At 35.8% G+C, this 15682-nt stretch overlaps 1 protein-coding gene across 1 annotated transcript in view; it reads right to left on the bottom strand.

The window, feature by feature from the left end:
- The window catches only part of RSBN1 (round spermatid basic protein 1), a 43161-nt gene that overhangs the window by 19355 nt on the left and 8124 nt on the right, over positions 1 to 15682 (bottom strand). Inside the window, exon 2 of the mRNA XM_019956778.2 lies at positions 12583 to 13256. Within this exon, the coding sequence (XP_019812337.1) occupies positions 12583 to 13256 (674 nt within the window). The remainder of the gene's footprint in view (positions 1 to 12582; positions 13257 to 15682) is intronic.

Here is a 15682-nt window from a genome sequence, read left to right as displayed (position 1 = left end):
TTACATGGCAAAAGGACTTGGCAGCTGTGAATGAATTAAGACTTTGGAGATGGGGAGATAGTCTGGGTTATCCAGGTGAGCCCTAACTGTAATCATGGGTGTCAAAAGAAGGAATCAGAGGGGATCTGACAAAGAGAAGGTGATGTGATGATAGACGCTGAGACTGGACTGATGTACTCTGAAGATGGAGGAAGGGACTCACAAGCCAGGAAATACACATGGCCACTAAGCGAAAAAAATAAAAGGCAAACAAAAAACAAGCAGATTTTAAGAAAAAGATTCTTCAGACCCTTCAGAACTGTAAGAGACTAAATTTATATTGTCTTAGTGAAATGGAGCAGGACCATATGGTCCTTGCCACCCACCATGTCCTATGCCTGCCTTTTGCCTTGGAAAACTTCAGTCAAGAATAAGTTTAATCAGAGAAGTGAGAAATGTGGGAACAAAGGAAAACAGTCAGAGGAGACTAAATAATAATAATGTAGTCATTAACCACAATCAAGGACTTTTAGCTGTTTCTCAAGGGCTATAGATAATATTCTGAGCCATATCCTGTGAGCTGTCTTGTAGATACTAAAACCTCCGGATGGAAAAGTTAACTACATGATGACCAGACTGAAACAAGAACCTGAGCTGCCACAATTCCAAGAATTGACTGCAAAGAAATAAGTCCACCCTGAACTGAAGATTAACTGTACCTAAAACCATCATGATGATGCTAGTCAGACCACTGATGACCAATTTGAAGATGACTGTTAGAGATGACTGTGCTATTTCTGCATGGAGACCGCACCCCCCGCCCCCCTACACCGTCTATAAATGCTCTCAACTCCCTGCTTGTCACGGTTGGGGAAGTCAGCCTTTGGACAGATGTCTGTACTCTCACCACACCCCACCCCACCCCCACAACCCCAGTTGCTGTCACCTGAAATAATGGAAACTTTCCTTTCCACCTGCCCACAATGTGGGAAAACCAGGTTCAATCCCTGGGCTGGGAAGATCCCTTGGAGAAGGAAATGGCAATCCACTCCAGTATTCTTGCCTGGAGAATTCCATGGACCAAACAGCCTAGTGGGCTACAGTCCATGGGGTTGCAAAGAGTCGCACATGACTGAGAGACTCCACTTTCACTTTTCCTTTCCAGCAACCTGGCCTGCTTATTGGCTTTTGAGCAGTGAGTAGCAGGACACTGCCCCTCCACCCCCCACACAAACTCCTTTCAGTAACACTTAGGCACTATGTTTTGTGGTAACTTGTTAACTTAGTTTTAAAAGAGACCTGACTAGAGAAAATAAGAGTTCAAAGAGCAAGCATCTTAGAAAGCTCCAAATTAAAAAACACAAAGGGGAAAGAAAAGTCGGCAAAAAAACAACTTACAGGAGTTGTCAAGTGGTCAGAGAGGTGTGAAAAAAACCGAGAGAGCACAGTATTATGAAAATCAAAGTAAGAAAATACCTCAAGGAATTTGATCAAAATGCTGCTGAGACTTCTAGGAAGATGAAGATGAAAAATGCTGACTGGTGACCTTAGCAAGAGATGTTTCAGGGAAATTAATTATGAGGCCAGAAACCAAACTGATGTGGAGATATAAGGAAATGGAGACAGCAAATGCAGACAATTCTTTCAAGAAGTTTGACTGTGAAAATAAGAATGGTTTGTGGTTAGAGAAGGACACAGGATCAGGGAGAAATAGGATGGGAAGACTAAGCAACCCTCAATAGGGTGTATAAGCTTTCAGCAGCTATATAAGAAAGTACAAGTTGCCCCACTACTCCATTAAGAGGATATTAAAAAACTTCTGGATTTTCACTAATAAGTTAAAACTGGCATTTTAGTAGTTTTAATTTCATTTTCTTAGGAATGAAGTTGCATGCCTTTTCAGATAACAGGATTAAAGGGCCATTTGTATTTCTTTTTCTGTTAAGTGTCCATTTGGAATGCTTATTTTTATACTGTGTTGCTAGTATTTCTCTTATCTGGTAGTATTTCTAGAGCTCTTTATAGTTTAGAAAGGTTAATCTTCTGTCGGTGATACAAATTTGTCTTTTGACCTTGTTTATGTGATGTTTGGTTTTGTTTTGGTCATAGTTAAAAAGACCTTTGCCACTCCAAAGTTATGAAAGAACTGGCACACAGTTCTTTCATGGTACACAGTGATACCAATACTAATATACACTCTAGACACCCTGCTGTCCCAGCACTACCATCTCTGTCACCAATGACTTCAGATGCTACCATTTTTATATATCACATGTCTATACGTATTTGGGTCTATTTCTGGACTTTTCTGTTTCACTGAACAATGTTCACAAACTAGTCTATGCTTATTTAATAATTAAATCTTTAAAACATATTGGTATCTGATAAGGCACTCCTCCATCACTGCTTTTCTTTTTCAAAGTTCCTATCTATTTTTTCACATAAATTTCCAAGTCAAAATTGTCCCAGAAAAAAACAATTACTGGGGTTCTTATTGGGATTATGTTTGATTTACAATTTAGGGGAATCATCATTTGATGTTGATTCTTCTCAATCCAAGAATGTGATATATCTTTCCATTTACGTCTTCTTTTGTGTGATGCTTTAATACTAATGCAGAGTAGTGAAAAGGTAAAGAAGGCTGCTAGTTAAGGTAGACTGAACATATGATTTATTTTTATTCCTTATCAAAACCCCACTCAATTGAGAGTAAAACAGAAAGGCTATAAATTCCAGAAGCTCAAACAGAAGTGAAAATGATAGATACAAGCTATCAAAACATATTCTGAAGGTAAAAAATGTATAGAATCAGCAAACTGAGAACTTTGAACACTGAGTACAGAAGATACCTCAAAAGCGAGTTTGTGCTACAAACTCATGGAAAGGCTAAATACCACAGAAGATGGGAAACAAAGCACAGAACTAAAACAATGAAGATGGGTTTAAAATCTGTTTACAAGTCATTCAGACCCCTCCACGTACTTACCTTCCACCTCCCACATCTAATCCTTTTCCTTATTCTATCTATATTTGTGGAGAAAATGGACAAGAGGCTATAGAAACAAAACTACCAGGTACAACTGTGAAAGTGTGAAAGAAACCCTGTATACTGAAAAGACAGAATTAAAATTCCATATAGTTTAACAATGAATCACCTACCTATTTCCATAGTTCAGTTCCAAGAATTCTAGCAGATAGGGGTACAAGTTACTCTACTCCTCTAGCAAAAATGTGGTAGATTCTTAGCTGTAAAAATTAAAAGCCCCAAAGAAAAGATCTCGAAATGCTAATATCTGGAGTTTTCTGATAATGACATGGCCAGAGTCCTTACCCAGTCATCATCAAATGCTAAGTCCCATCTACAAGTTGATGAGTTTCTTATCAGTTTTGTACTGATTCATATTTAAATATAAACAGATGACCAGACCTTTGAAGAAAATATCTAACATTAACAGAAAATTAAGACAAACAAAAAGAAACTTGATGAAACAGACAACTTAGAGATAAAAGAAATTTCAAAACAAGTATAATTAATACCATCAGAGAGATGAAAGATGATACTGCATTCATGAAAGTTATTTTTTTAAAGGAAAGTTATTTTTTTAAAAGAAGAAAAAAAGCAAAAAACAAGAACAAGCTCTTAAATACAAAGTAGTACAGCTGAAATAAACCAACAGGAGAAAAAGAAGATAGTTAAATCTCCCCAAAAAGTAGAATAAAAAGACAAAGAAAAATAAAAGGATAGATAAGAAAATTGGAGGTTCAATCCAACTCATAAAAGTTTCAGAAGGACAGGAAAACTGAGGTAAGGAAATTAACAAAGAAGTAACAGAAGAACAGAAGGATCATTCCCACACTGAAAAAACCTAAATGTTCATCAGAGTGAACAACAACAAAAGACTCATACCAGTGAGACCTGAGAAAAACCATAGGGGTTGGAGGTGGCCTTCAACTACAAAGTGGTGAGAATACATGTGCTTATTATTCTTTATACCTGTTTATCATTTATTTCATAAATTAAACATTTTAAAAAGCAAAAAGAGACCCATCTCAAGGCACATTATTCTCAGTGTTTTGAAATTTTTTAGGAAGGAGGTTTTGAAAGCTTCCAGAGAAAAAACAGGACACCTTGACTTTGGATTTCTCAGTAGCAACACTCAAAGCTTAAAGATACTGGAGCAACATCTTTATAAATCTGCAGATAAATGATCTCCAACCTAGAATTTCACATCTACCTGAACTACCAATCAAATGTAATGGTAGAAGAAAGACTTTTCAGATATCTGAGTCACTGAATTAAGGCAACAAAATAGTCACAGACTCCCAGAAGAGAAGAAAAAGGCAAACAGAAATCCCACTATATACGTGTACAGGATACGTGGGATGTATACAAGATATATACACCTCAGGATAAATCTCCAAATATATTCTTAATCCAACACAATAGTATTACAAAACTGCAAACATGCTAAATGCTCAAAAACAAGAAAATAAATTGATAGAGTCACACATACACACACACAGTGGTTAAAATAAATGAATCTGAATTACATGTATCAATGTAATTCTAAAAAGCAATGTTGAAATTTAAAAAAAGCAATGTTGAACCAAAGCAATGTGTAGAATGATACATGCCATTTATGACTTAGTGTTAAATCACACAAAATTGTTACATAACATTGTTTATATGTGCATACATGCATAGCAAAACATTAGACGATAAATACTGAAATAAATCTCATAAAGACTGACTTCTTGGGAGAATAAAAATATTCCTTTAATTAAAATGAAGGAACCATATAAAGCAGGAATTCACTTAAAATAATGTGCAATTTTCTTTACAGAGCAATGGAAGGGGGAAAGGTGGGATGGAAATGAGTAAAGATCCTAGGGAAGTAGGTATAGAGTTTCTGTTTGGAATTATGAAGTTGTTTAGTGTTTCTTACACTTGCCTGATCACAAGAATCAAATCACTTGAGTATTTATCTCAGGTCTCACTCTAGACAGAATGAATCAGAAATTCCAGGAGTGGAACATGAGATTCTAAATATGTGTCTGGAACTAGCAAGCCCAGATTATTCTTAGGATCTGGCATGTTTGAGAAACTCTGGCCTGGAAATGGTACTTGAGAGCAAAGAACAAATTGAGTTCTACCACTTCCCAAAGTATGTGATGGGAAGGAAGAAGCAAGTATAATGAGAACTGGAGGGAGGTATGTAGAGAACAAAGAACAGGAAAAAATAAGGCTGCTACGGAAGCAAGAGACATAATGCCAAACAGGGAAAACTCACCCTCTAGTAAAATCAGAAGGCAAAGCAAGTAGGGGAGGATAGTCTGTACATAGGAGGGTAATGCCCATGAGAAAATGGTAGTTAGCTTTGGATGCATTAAATTTTTAAATGTATTTATACTACCTATAAAAGTTGAAACAATTATATTTGAATATATTTTGCAATATATATTGCCTATGTCAATACATATGTAGTCCTTTAGATCATAAACTTTATAAAGTTACCCTGTATCAACTGAGTGTTAAATAACCTTCAGCTGTGCTCCCCAATAATACACCTTGTAATAAGGATAGCCATAGATCAGTTAAAAATTAGAAGACAGTAGCTTTACTCATAAGAGCCAAAACCTGGAAGTAACCAACAAGTCCTTTAATAAATGAATGGATAAATAAACTGTAATACATCCAGGCAATGAAATATTATTAATATTTAGTCCTAAAAAAAAGGAAAGTACATCATGTGAAATGCCGGGCTGGATGAAGCACAAGCTGGAATCAAAATTGCAGGGGGAAATACCAATAACCTCAGATATGCATACGACACCATCCTTATGGCAGAAAGCAAAGAGGAACTGAAGAGCCTCTTGATGAAAGTGAAAGAGGACAGTGAAAAAGCTGGCTTAAAACTCAACATTCAAAAAACTAAAATCGTGGCATCCGGTCCCATCACTTCATGGCAAAGAGATGGGGAAACAACAGAAACAGTGATAGACTTTATTTGGGCTCCAAAATCACTGCAGATGGTGATTGCAGCCATGAAATTAAAAGACGCTTGCTCCTTGCAAGAAAAGCTATGACCAACCTAGACAGCATATTAAAAAGCAGAGACATTACTTTGCCGACGAAGGTCTGACAAGTCAAAGCTATAGTTTCCAGTAGTCATGTATGGTTGTAAGACTTGGACCATATAGAAAGCTGAGCGCCAAAGAATTTATGTTTTTGAACTGTGGTGTTGGAGAAGACTCTTGAGAGTTCCTTGGACTACAAGGAGATCAAACCAGTCAATTGTAAAGGAAATCAACCTTGAATATCCATTGGAAGGACTGATGCTGAAGCTGAAGCTCCAATACTTTGGCCACCTGATGGGAAGAACTGACTTATTGGAAAAGACCCTAATGCTGGGAAAGACTGAAAGCAGGAGAAGGAGATGACAGAGGATGAGATGGTTGGATGGCATCACTGACTCGATGGACATGAGTTTGAGCAAAGCTCCAGAAGTTGATGATGGACAGGGAAGCCTGGTGAGCTGCAGTCCATGGGGTTGCAAAGAGTTAGACATGAATAAGCAACTGAACTGATCAAATCATGATGAGCTATCACACTGGCTATCAATGAGCTATCAAGCAGGCTTCCCTGGTGGCTCAGATGGTAAAGAATGTGCCCTCAACGTGGGAGACCTGGGTTCAATCCCTGGGTTGGGAAGATCTCCTGGAAAAGGGCATAGCAACCCACTCCAGTATTCTTGCCTGGAGAATCCCCATGGACAGAGGAGCCTGGTGGGCTACAGTCCATGGGGTTGCAAAGAGTCAGACACAACTGAGCGACTAAGCACACATATTAACCCATGAAAAGCCACAGAAGAAGCGTAAATGTATATTTTACTAAGTGGAAGAAGCCAATCTGAAAAGGCTACACATTATATGATTCTAACTATATGACATTCTTTTAAAGTTGAAACCATGGAAACACTAAAAAAGATCAGTGGTTGGCAGCGGTTAGAAGGGGAGAAAGGGAAGAATCAGGCACAGCACAGACGATTTTTCGGGCAGTTTGAAAATTCTCTGTATGTTACCCTAATGATGAACATATATCATTATATGTTAGCCCAAACCCAGAGACTGTACAATACCAGGAGTGAAGTGTAATATAAACTATGAACCTTGGACGATTACGATGTTATCAGTGTAGATTCAGCAATTAAATTTATCACTCTGGCAGGGAGAACAGGGGGCTGGGGGCGAGGCGGTGGGGAGGTGGGCTATGCTGATAATGGGAGGAACTAATGCATATGTGGGGACTGGGAGTATATAGGAAATTTCCATACCTTCCTCTCAATTTTGCTGTCAAAACTGCTCTAGAAGAATAAAACAAAACAACTTCTTTTTAAAAAAGAAAAACCTAGTAGAACACCAAGCTAGAAATACACAATATGGAAAAACCCCGAGGGGAGGAGAAGTGGGGGGGAGGTGGTGAGGGGTGGTAGGATAATAATTACTGCATAGAACTCATCTTTCAGGAAGAAGCCTTTTCGAGCTGATTGTTTAAAAAAAACAGAAAGGAAAAAGCTAGCCAGCAATCTTCCTAACCTTGTGACCTGTGAATAGAAAGGCACTCCCACTTTAAAACGTACAGTAAAAAAGCAGCATGAGTCAAAACGAGTCTATTGTAAGCTGTACTTAGAATGAGAGAAAAAAAAAACAAGTCTACCATTTTTATGCTGTTTTATAAAGTCAGTTAACTAAAATATTTCTTCTTTTATGTAACACACTGTAGTTCTTTAAGAGTTTCTCAGTTATTTACCAAGCTACAAAGCACTCTTCTAGTTCTATGCTCTCTTTTTTAAAATATTTATTTATTTATGTGGCTGCCTTGGGTCTTAGCTGTGGCATGCAGGCTCTTTGTGCTGCTCACAGTCTTCTCTAGTTGCAGCTCTCAGAATCAGTTGCCCTGTGGCAAGTGGGATCCTGGTTCCCATACTTATTGCAGAACTATCACACTTCAAAGTCGAAACCATAAAAAAAAAGTTTCCAAGTAGCTAATAATTATAAGAAATAACATCCAATCAAAAAATCATAAATTATATATATTCCATAGTTTTTTAAGAAGAAAATACATTTCCAAGTGAACACTAATTTTTCTCCATTAACTGACCAAAAGATTTCACAAACACAAACTTTTGGTCAAAACTGTTATTTAGCCAATGATTATTTAAAACTTAATTTGACCTGAATAATCCACAGAATTATAAAAATACCATATTATCAATATATGTGTAGTATTTTAGATTGGAAACTCAACTTTACAAAATTATCCTGTTATCAACTTCTAACAGATAAGTAATCAAATTTGAGAATCAGCTTCAACTGATATTTATCATGAACTTACCTCCTTCGGGGTTAAAACATTTGACTTTTTTTTGAACCGTAAAGGAAACAAGCACTTCCATGTGCATCCTAGCTTGCCTACCACACTAATTTAAATACATGAAAGTAACAGAAGCTATAATTTTTCTTGCACATAATAAAACCTACATTTGAATTTTACTTTCTCCAGCCAGAGCCAGTAAGTTCTAAAGTAGTACTTCTCAAACCTTAATATGTATATGAATAACCTGAGGATCTTGTTAAAATGCAGATTCTGACTCAAGACCTGGGTAGGGACCTGAGAGTCTACATTTCTAGCAAGCTCCCTGGTGGTGCCAAATTTATTCACAGAGCAAGTACCAAGCTTCTTTAAAAAAAAAGCATAATTTACACTATTTAAATGGCCATTGTTTGCAAAGCATTGGTCTAAATAATATTTCCAATTAAATTCCTAATTAAGCAACCTAACACTTTTCTGTCCTTATCTTACTTGACTCCTAATATGGATGATATTTAAGCCCTTCATCAATTCTTAAAACCTATAAAAGTTGTACTGTAACCTTCCTTCTACCTCTCTTTCTTTTTGAATTCTTCCCGTGTTCCTAATACATGTTGGTGCATCAAAGAATTCCATTCACAGCTTCATCTCTTCCATTTCTAATGCTGTCCCTGGATCATCTATATATGCTAATGGTCCAACTTCTGTATCTTAGGTCTAGATATGTCTCCCCGTCTAAGATCCATATATCTTACTATCTAACAGAGAGAAATTTCTTTTTGTCCTCACAAGCACCTCAACATAAAATATCTCAAATTAAACTCAACACCTAGAAACCAACTTTTTCAATCCTGTATTGACTTTGTCACCACAGTCCGCTCATTTGTCCAAACCGCATTTTAATACTCCAGTCTCCTCCCTCACCAAGTGCAATTAATCCCATCTTCTAATTATTTCTCAAATTTCATTTCTTCCTCCCTAATGTCAGTATCAGTTTGGACATGGATCATTTCCACTCTAGTTACCACAGTAATCTAACCAGTCTTCTCGCTTTCACTCTCATTTTCCTCTATTTCACCCTTCACAATACAGTGCAATCTTTGCAAACATAACTTGATAGCACTATGCTATTAAAACTCACCAATGATTCCCCATTTCCTTCGGAAAAAAGTACTTTTTTTAAGCACATCATACGAAGCTCTTCACAACTGATTTCTGTCTCTCTCTCCAGTGTTAACTGCCCTTAACAGTCAGCATGTACTCTTACTATGCATGTCAAGCTATTTGCAGCTTCCTGAAAGCGCCCCATTCTCTAATCCCTCCATGTTTGCACAGGCTATTATTCATTATTCACTATGCTTAAGATGACCTTATTACGCTAAGTAATCTTCTTTCAAGACTCTATTCAAGCATCACATGCTTTAAAATGCCTTTTCTAATCACTTTAAGTCTGAGTCAGGTAACACCACAAACTGTGCTCCCTCTATTACAGGGTTTTGCCTATGCATTACGTCTCTTCTAATACTTAAAACTGTATTATAATTGCTAGTTTATTCATCTCTTCCACTAGGATTGAGCTCATCACTTAGTCCTTTTAAGAACAGACTGTGCAGTACATGGTAAGTTCTCAACAACTGTTTGCTGAATAAACTGTCTTGAAATATAGTCATGAATAATTATCATGGCTACATATTTAAACTATAAATAACTTCCATTAACTGTATCTCTAAGGTAATAAAAAATTTACTTTGCTTTATTTTTAACAGAAATTCATAAGGCTTAACAAAACACAGAATTTTGAAAAACATTACAATAGTTTTCTGAACACTGTATTAAAGTGAGATATTTTAATTTCACTAACCACAATATTTAGACAAATAAAAGCACTAGTTTCATCAGTGAGGGAAGGAGAATTGGTAAAACAATGCATCTGTCATTCCCGTGGCATAGGTTTGCACACTGTTTCTTTCTGGAGGGGAGAGGGAGGCATGTTGCATGGCTTATGGGATCTTCGTTCCCTAGCCAGAGATTGAACATGGGCCCTCAGCAGTGAAAGCACCAAGTCCTAACCACTTGGCCACCAGGGAATCCCCTGACCAGTATTTCTACTTAACTAGCTACATGACCTTGTTACAACAATGAACATCTCCAAGCCTCAGTTTCTTCCATGAAAAAGATAAAACTGCTTACCTACCCCACGACAGATTATTTCAAATAGTAAGATATGAACATGAAAGCACTGCTATAAACCCCAAAATGCTAAACAAATCTGAACTACTATGTGAGGTTCCATCCCAACTGCCAAAAATTTTAGCTGCAAATTCATAGTTTGACGGGCTATGATAATCTCCCATACCCACACCTCATGTCTCTCCAATGACTGAAATTCATAAATAAAATTAAGTGCCAGGATCACTGGAACACAAGACTTACTTAACAGCCCTCAATATCCTTAGGTGATTGAAATGACGAATAATATTTGTTATGTTCTTAAAAAGTGGCTACTTTATAAATCTCAAAGCAAATCTCAAGGTAAGTTGTTGGTACAGTCATTTAAATTTCAGCTCCATTAAAAAAAAATTAGTTGGAGGACAAAAATCAGCAGGGAATATTTAGAGATATTTTATTCTATTAATTATTTAGACTGGGTACTGTCTATTGACATATAAGCTTGATCCACTAGAGACTAGCTAATATGAAAGTTAAAAAAATCACCATTAGAAAACCAAGATATTCCCCCCACCCCCAAGTTTCTGGCTTATTTCTCAGATATGTCTGCTGGTCTGTCAACTACAATAGAAAATTTGCTGCATTTTTCTAAATGAAAAAATTGATAGAGAACAATAATTCTGCTCTCAGCAATATCCTTCTTTGTTAAATAGGGACTTAGGAGGATTAAGAACTATATTTAAGAGAATTATTTTCAGTCCCTTTTCCAATATTTATAAAAATAGGATTCCTTAACCTTCAAAGGGCAAAACTCCTTTTAAAAAAAAATAAAAAGAAAAAAGAAAATCTACTACAAAAGTCAGCACTTCGGTACCTGATTGTGGTAATAAGGCCAAAATCCAAGACGAAGCCCTTTATTGCACATCGTGTTCCAACATCTTGGGCAGCCCCATCTTGCGACCTCTCCAGATTGGCTGCTCCTGCTCTCTCTACTGTAGAGAGAACTTCAATTAGAGAAATTCTGAAGCTCATAAATCTAAACTGGATACTCCCCTCATTGGAGGCAAGGATGGTAAGAATCACTAAAAAGATTCAAGTCAGAGAAGGTTTCATATAAATCTAAGTGGCTTGAAACCACTATAATGCAGGTGGCTGAGAGTCTTGTGATGCAAATCTATTTACTTAAAAAAAACCTTAAGGAAAAGAATGGCAGCAAATTATTAGATAACCTGAAAAAACAGGTTATATAATCATAAATCTCTAAAAAGTGAAAGTCTCCACTAAACTAGTGTAGAATTTATATAATACAAATTATAGCTGACCATTCATGTTTAGAATCCTTATGAAAAAAGCAAGCAAGAACAAAACTAGGACACATTATCAACTTCTTTTTATGCCCTAAAATAACTTCACTGAAAAAATGTTTGGTTAAAAACCACTGGTTAGGAAGGAGAGGTTTCCCTGCTGACTTAAGCCTAGCTGCCCAAGCAAGGCTTCAGAAAATGTCTTTACCTACTATAATGCATAGGCAGAAGGAGCAGAGGCTATGGCGGTCTTCCTAGTGACACTTCCAAGTCACATAAATGGGGTATGTTTCTGGGATAGACTGCCAACAAGTTACTGAAAGAAGAGAAACAAAAACAGCAAAAACCTGACAAGTAGGCCAAGGCCTTCACGTGTTTTATCATGACATAAAAGGTAAGTCTTAACTAGTCACTCTGAGGCTACCAGATCTAAATCACATCATCCACACTAATATTACCCAATTTACAAAAAACTGGGTTGGTTTTCAAGCTGGTTTCCCATAAAAATTTGTTCCACAAAAAATGACGTAAAACAGGTATAAAGCATTTCTTAGACCAAGCAAGTAACAAGCCACACCCCAAAGCATTTCAGCAGTTAAGATTTTTTAACTAGAGTTATAAACAATCTGAACCACCTCTACCACCGTGAATTGTAATCAAAAGTGTGCCGTTATGTGCTATAAAACAGAATGAAGTTAATACTTCTGAGGTACTGTAACCTGTATCTACTAAATAATTTAACAATGATTTTTACCTTACCTGAGTGTGAAAATTTGAAATGGTGGTTGTTTCAATATCTTTCTTGCCCAGAATTTCCATTTTCACTGGAGTGTTGGGGAAATTAAAAGCAAAGTAGTCCAAGAAGTCTGGGAGATAAGCAGCCGCTCCATGCACTATTGCTAAAGCATAGTAAGCAGCATTTTTCTCGTTTTCACTGAATGTCAAAGCAAGAAACTCCTCAGAAAATCTCTCCATCTCCATTGGAGACAAAAATGAGAGTTCATCCATGTAAGCGTGAAGGACAAGAGCACCACCATTGGACTGGTGTTCCTCATGAATAAAGTTGCTAAATTTAGTACCTGTTTTTAAGAAATTTCTACGAATAGAATGTTCCTGGTGAGTCATAAAAGGTGTTTGTACTCCTTGGGGTACCCGATATTCTTGCATGCCCAAATTTAATCGACACAGCTGTTCATCTTTCAGATACCTGAAGGACTCCTTATTAACTCCTGAAGTGCTATTTATTTGTCCTTGGGTGAGGATTTCCTTACTGATGCGGGTCAGGCCAGCACAGATGGTTTGTACTTCCTTATTGTACATTTTAAGGCGTCTTCCTCGCATATCTTCTCGGTGTTTCTTTTTCTTTTTCTTCTTTATTTTCTTCAAGACAAAATCATCAGCTCTCTGGGTTTTACCATTTTCATCTGGTGTTTCTGGCCACAATAATTAAAAAGAAGTTAGTTACTAGGCCTAGTGTCAACATACAAGCTTCTTAAGGTATGCAATCTGAAATTAAATAGTCTGTTTTCAGTTTCTCCCGAATTTGTCATTATAATTTACATGTTTATAAAATGAGACAAAGATCTTAAAATATAAAAATATTCTGGATTGAAGACTTTGCTAAATAATGCAAAGGTAAGCATATAACCTAATATGATTTATAATCAAAACGAAAGATAACTAAAGATAAATATCTGAATAATTTCACATATACCATACTGTATGGAGTATCTACTCAGAAACTGTAAAATCTAAATTAAAGCTTGCCATAATTTGCTGTTTGTCTATAAAACTAGTACGATACATACAGGCGAAGCAAACAAGAACAAATTAAGCTGTAACATCATCATTTTGCCTAACAAATTGGCAAGTTTGGGGGGTGGCAGTCTTATATATTGTTACTAGAAATATAAATTGGTACAACTCTCATGGAGGGCAATTCAGTATCCCCAAAATGAATATGTACAAAGCCCTGAAAATATTTATAATTCTTGGTCTCATAAACTCCACCCCAAGTAAAAATTACTCAAGAAAATAAGAAAACAATAACTAAGAAAAGACATGTAAGATATGGATGACAGTGTTATTTAGGGAATCCCCTAAATGACTAACAACAGGATATGGATTAAACTCTGGTACTTACATACAAACTCTGGTATTTAAACTCTGGTATTTACATTAAACTCTGGATAAAATACTACCCAACCATTATAAATTATATTATAGATGAAAAGAACTGACAAATTACAAGGTTATGAAATGCTTACATTGTCACACTTCCAGAAAGCCTTCTCTAACAACTCGTCCCCACCCAATCTGGACACCTTCTACTACATGCTGCCTTAATACTGCACTTCCTCTATTATATAGAACTTACCATATTAATTGTCCACCTTTCCTCTAGACTGTAAGCAATACACATCTTACCTTTCTTTCCAGAGCATCTAACGTATGTATAATCTGATCTTATTTTTATAAATATTCATTCAAACATTTATTAAGTACCCACTATATGCCAGAAACCCTTCTAAGCACTAGAGTTACAGAGTTGGCTGAAACAGATCTTATCCCTCCCTACTCTCCTAGACCTTATATAGTTGGACTAGAAAATTAACAGTCTGCTACTCTAGATGCTATGGAAGCTCTCTTTGGAAGGTGACATTTAGGCTGAGCCCTAAGTAATAAGACAAGCTAGGCATATTTTCTAAGGAAAAATATTCTAGAGAGAAGCAAAAGACCTAAAGAGAAAAAAGTATGACCAATCTATATATATTCTGTATATGTACAACACAAAACAATATCTGAGAAATAAACACCAAGGTAATAATGGCAGTTATCTAGGCTGGTAGGATTATAAATGTTTATCTTTCTTCTTTTTGGCTTATCTTTATTTTCTAATTTCTACAATAAATGTACATTACTTTTATAATTTGAAAAAGTACTTTTAATTTTTAAAGGATTATCACAGGTTGATAAAACCCAAAATAAAACAGCATCTGTATGTACTAGTTGGCAAATAATACTGAAAGAAATATTGAGTCAATTAGTCAATCAGTCCTGAAAGAAATATTCAGGACTAAATAACAGGTATAGTCCTGACCATCTTTTCAAGCTTGGAGTGGTATTTATTGTATAGAATTTATCCATCCAAAAACTGTATTTCTGACATGATACAGTAATTCAATGTTAAGACTGATACTCCAATTAATCCTACTACTAGATCTAGGACGAACAAGTTCAATAGCTTTTACAGTAAAGAATTTACTTGTTATAATATGTAAATGTATGACAAATCACAGTACTTAATACAAAATCATTCCAAATCATCAGATATTACAATAGTTATAAAAACTTTCTAAAGAAAATATTTAAATGTACAAGTCAGACTTTGAAGTATACAGATACCAAATGACTTTCTGTTTAACAGAAATAAAAATTAAAATAAAAATTTAACAAAAATAAAACCTTTCATTTGCAACTATCACTTACGAGTAAACTGAAATCATATATCAAAATATAATGTAATTAGATTGTTTAAAGTTGCAAAAGGAAAGGCCATCTTTAATATATAACTAAATCTTGGAGAATTCTTATAATACTTAGTAATTTATATTTTTTACCAAATAAAATTAATACTTTTCTCATATATCAAATCAGTAATTTGGGCAATCCTCCCAAGCAACCAAATGTTAATGCCATTAAATATAAAGGTTAGACCAATTTTAAAATAGTCATCTAATTATCCTCTGCTAAATGTTTTGGCAATTTCACAGGAAAAAAATAAAAAGAAAAAATACCTCTGAATAGGTCTTGTTATTTTAAGCTTCAGAGGAGGCATTTGGTATGCAGAAGATGAATT

Source organism: Bos indicus, chromosome 3 (genome assembly GCF_029378745.1).
Source record: "Bos indicus isolate NIAB-ARS_2022 breed Sahiwal x Tharparkar chromosome 3, NIAB-ARS_B.indTharparkar_mat_pri_1.0, whole genome shotgun sequence".
Taxonomy (NCBI): Eukaryota; Metazoa; Chordata; class Mammalia; order Artiodactyla; family Bovidae; genus Bos; species Bos indicus.
This window is presented reverse-complemented; position numbering and strand designations above follow the sequence as displayed.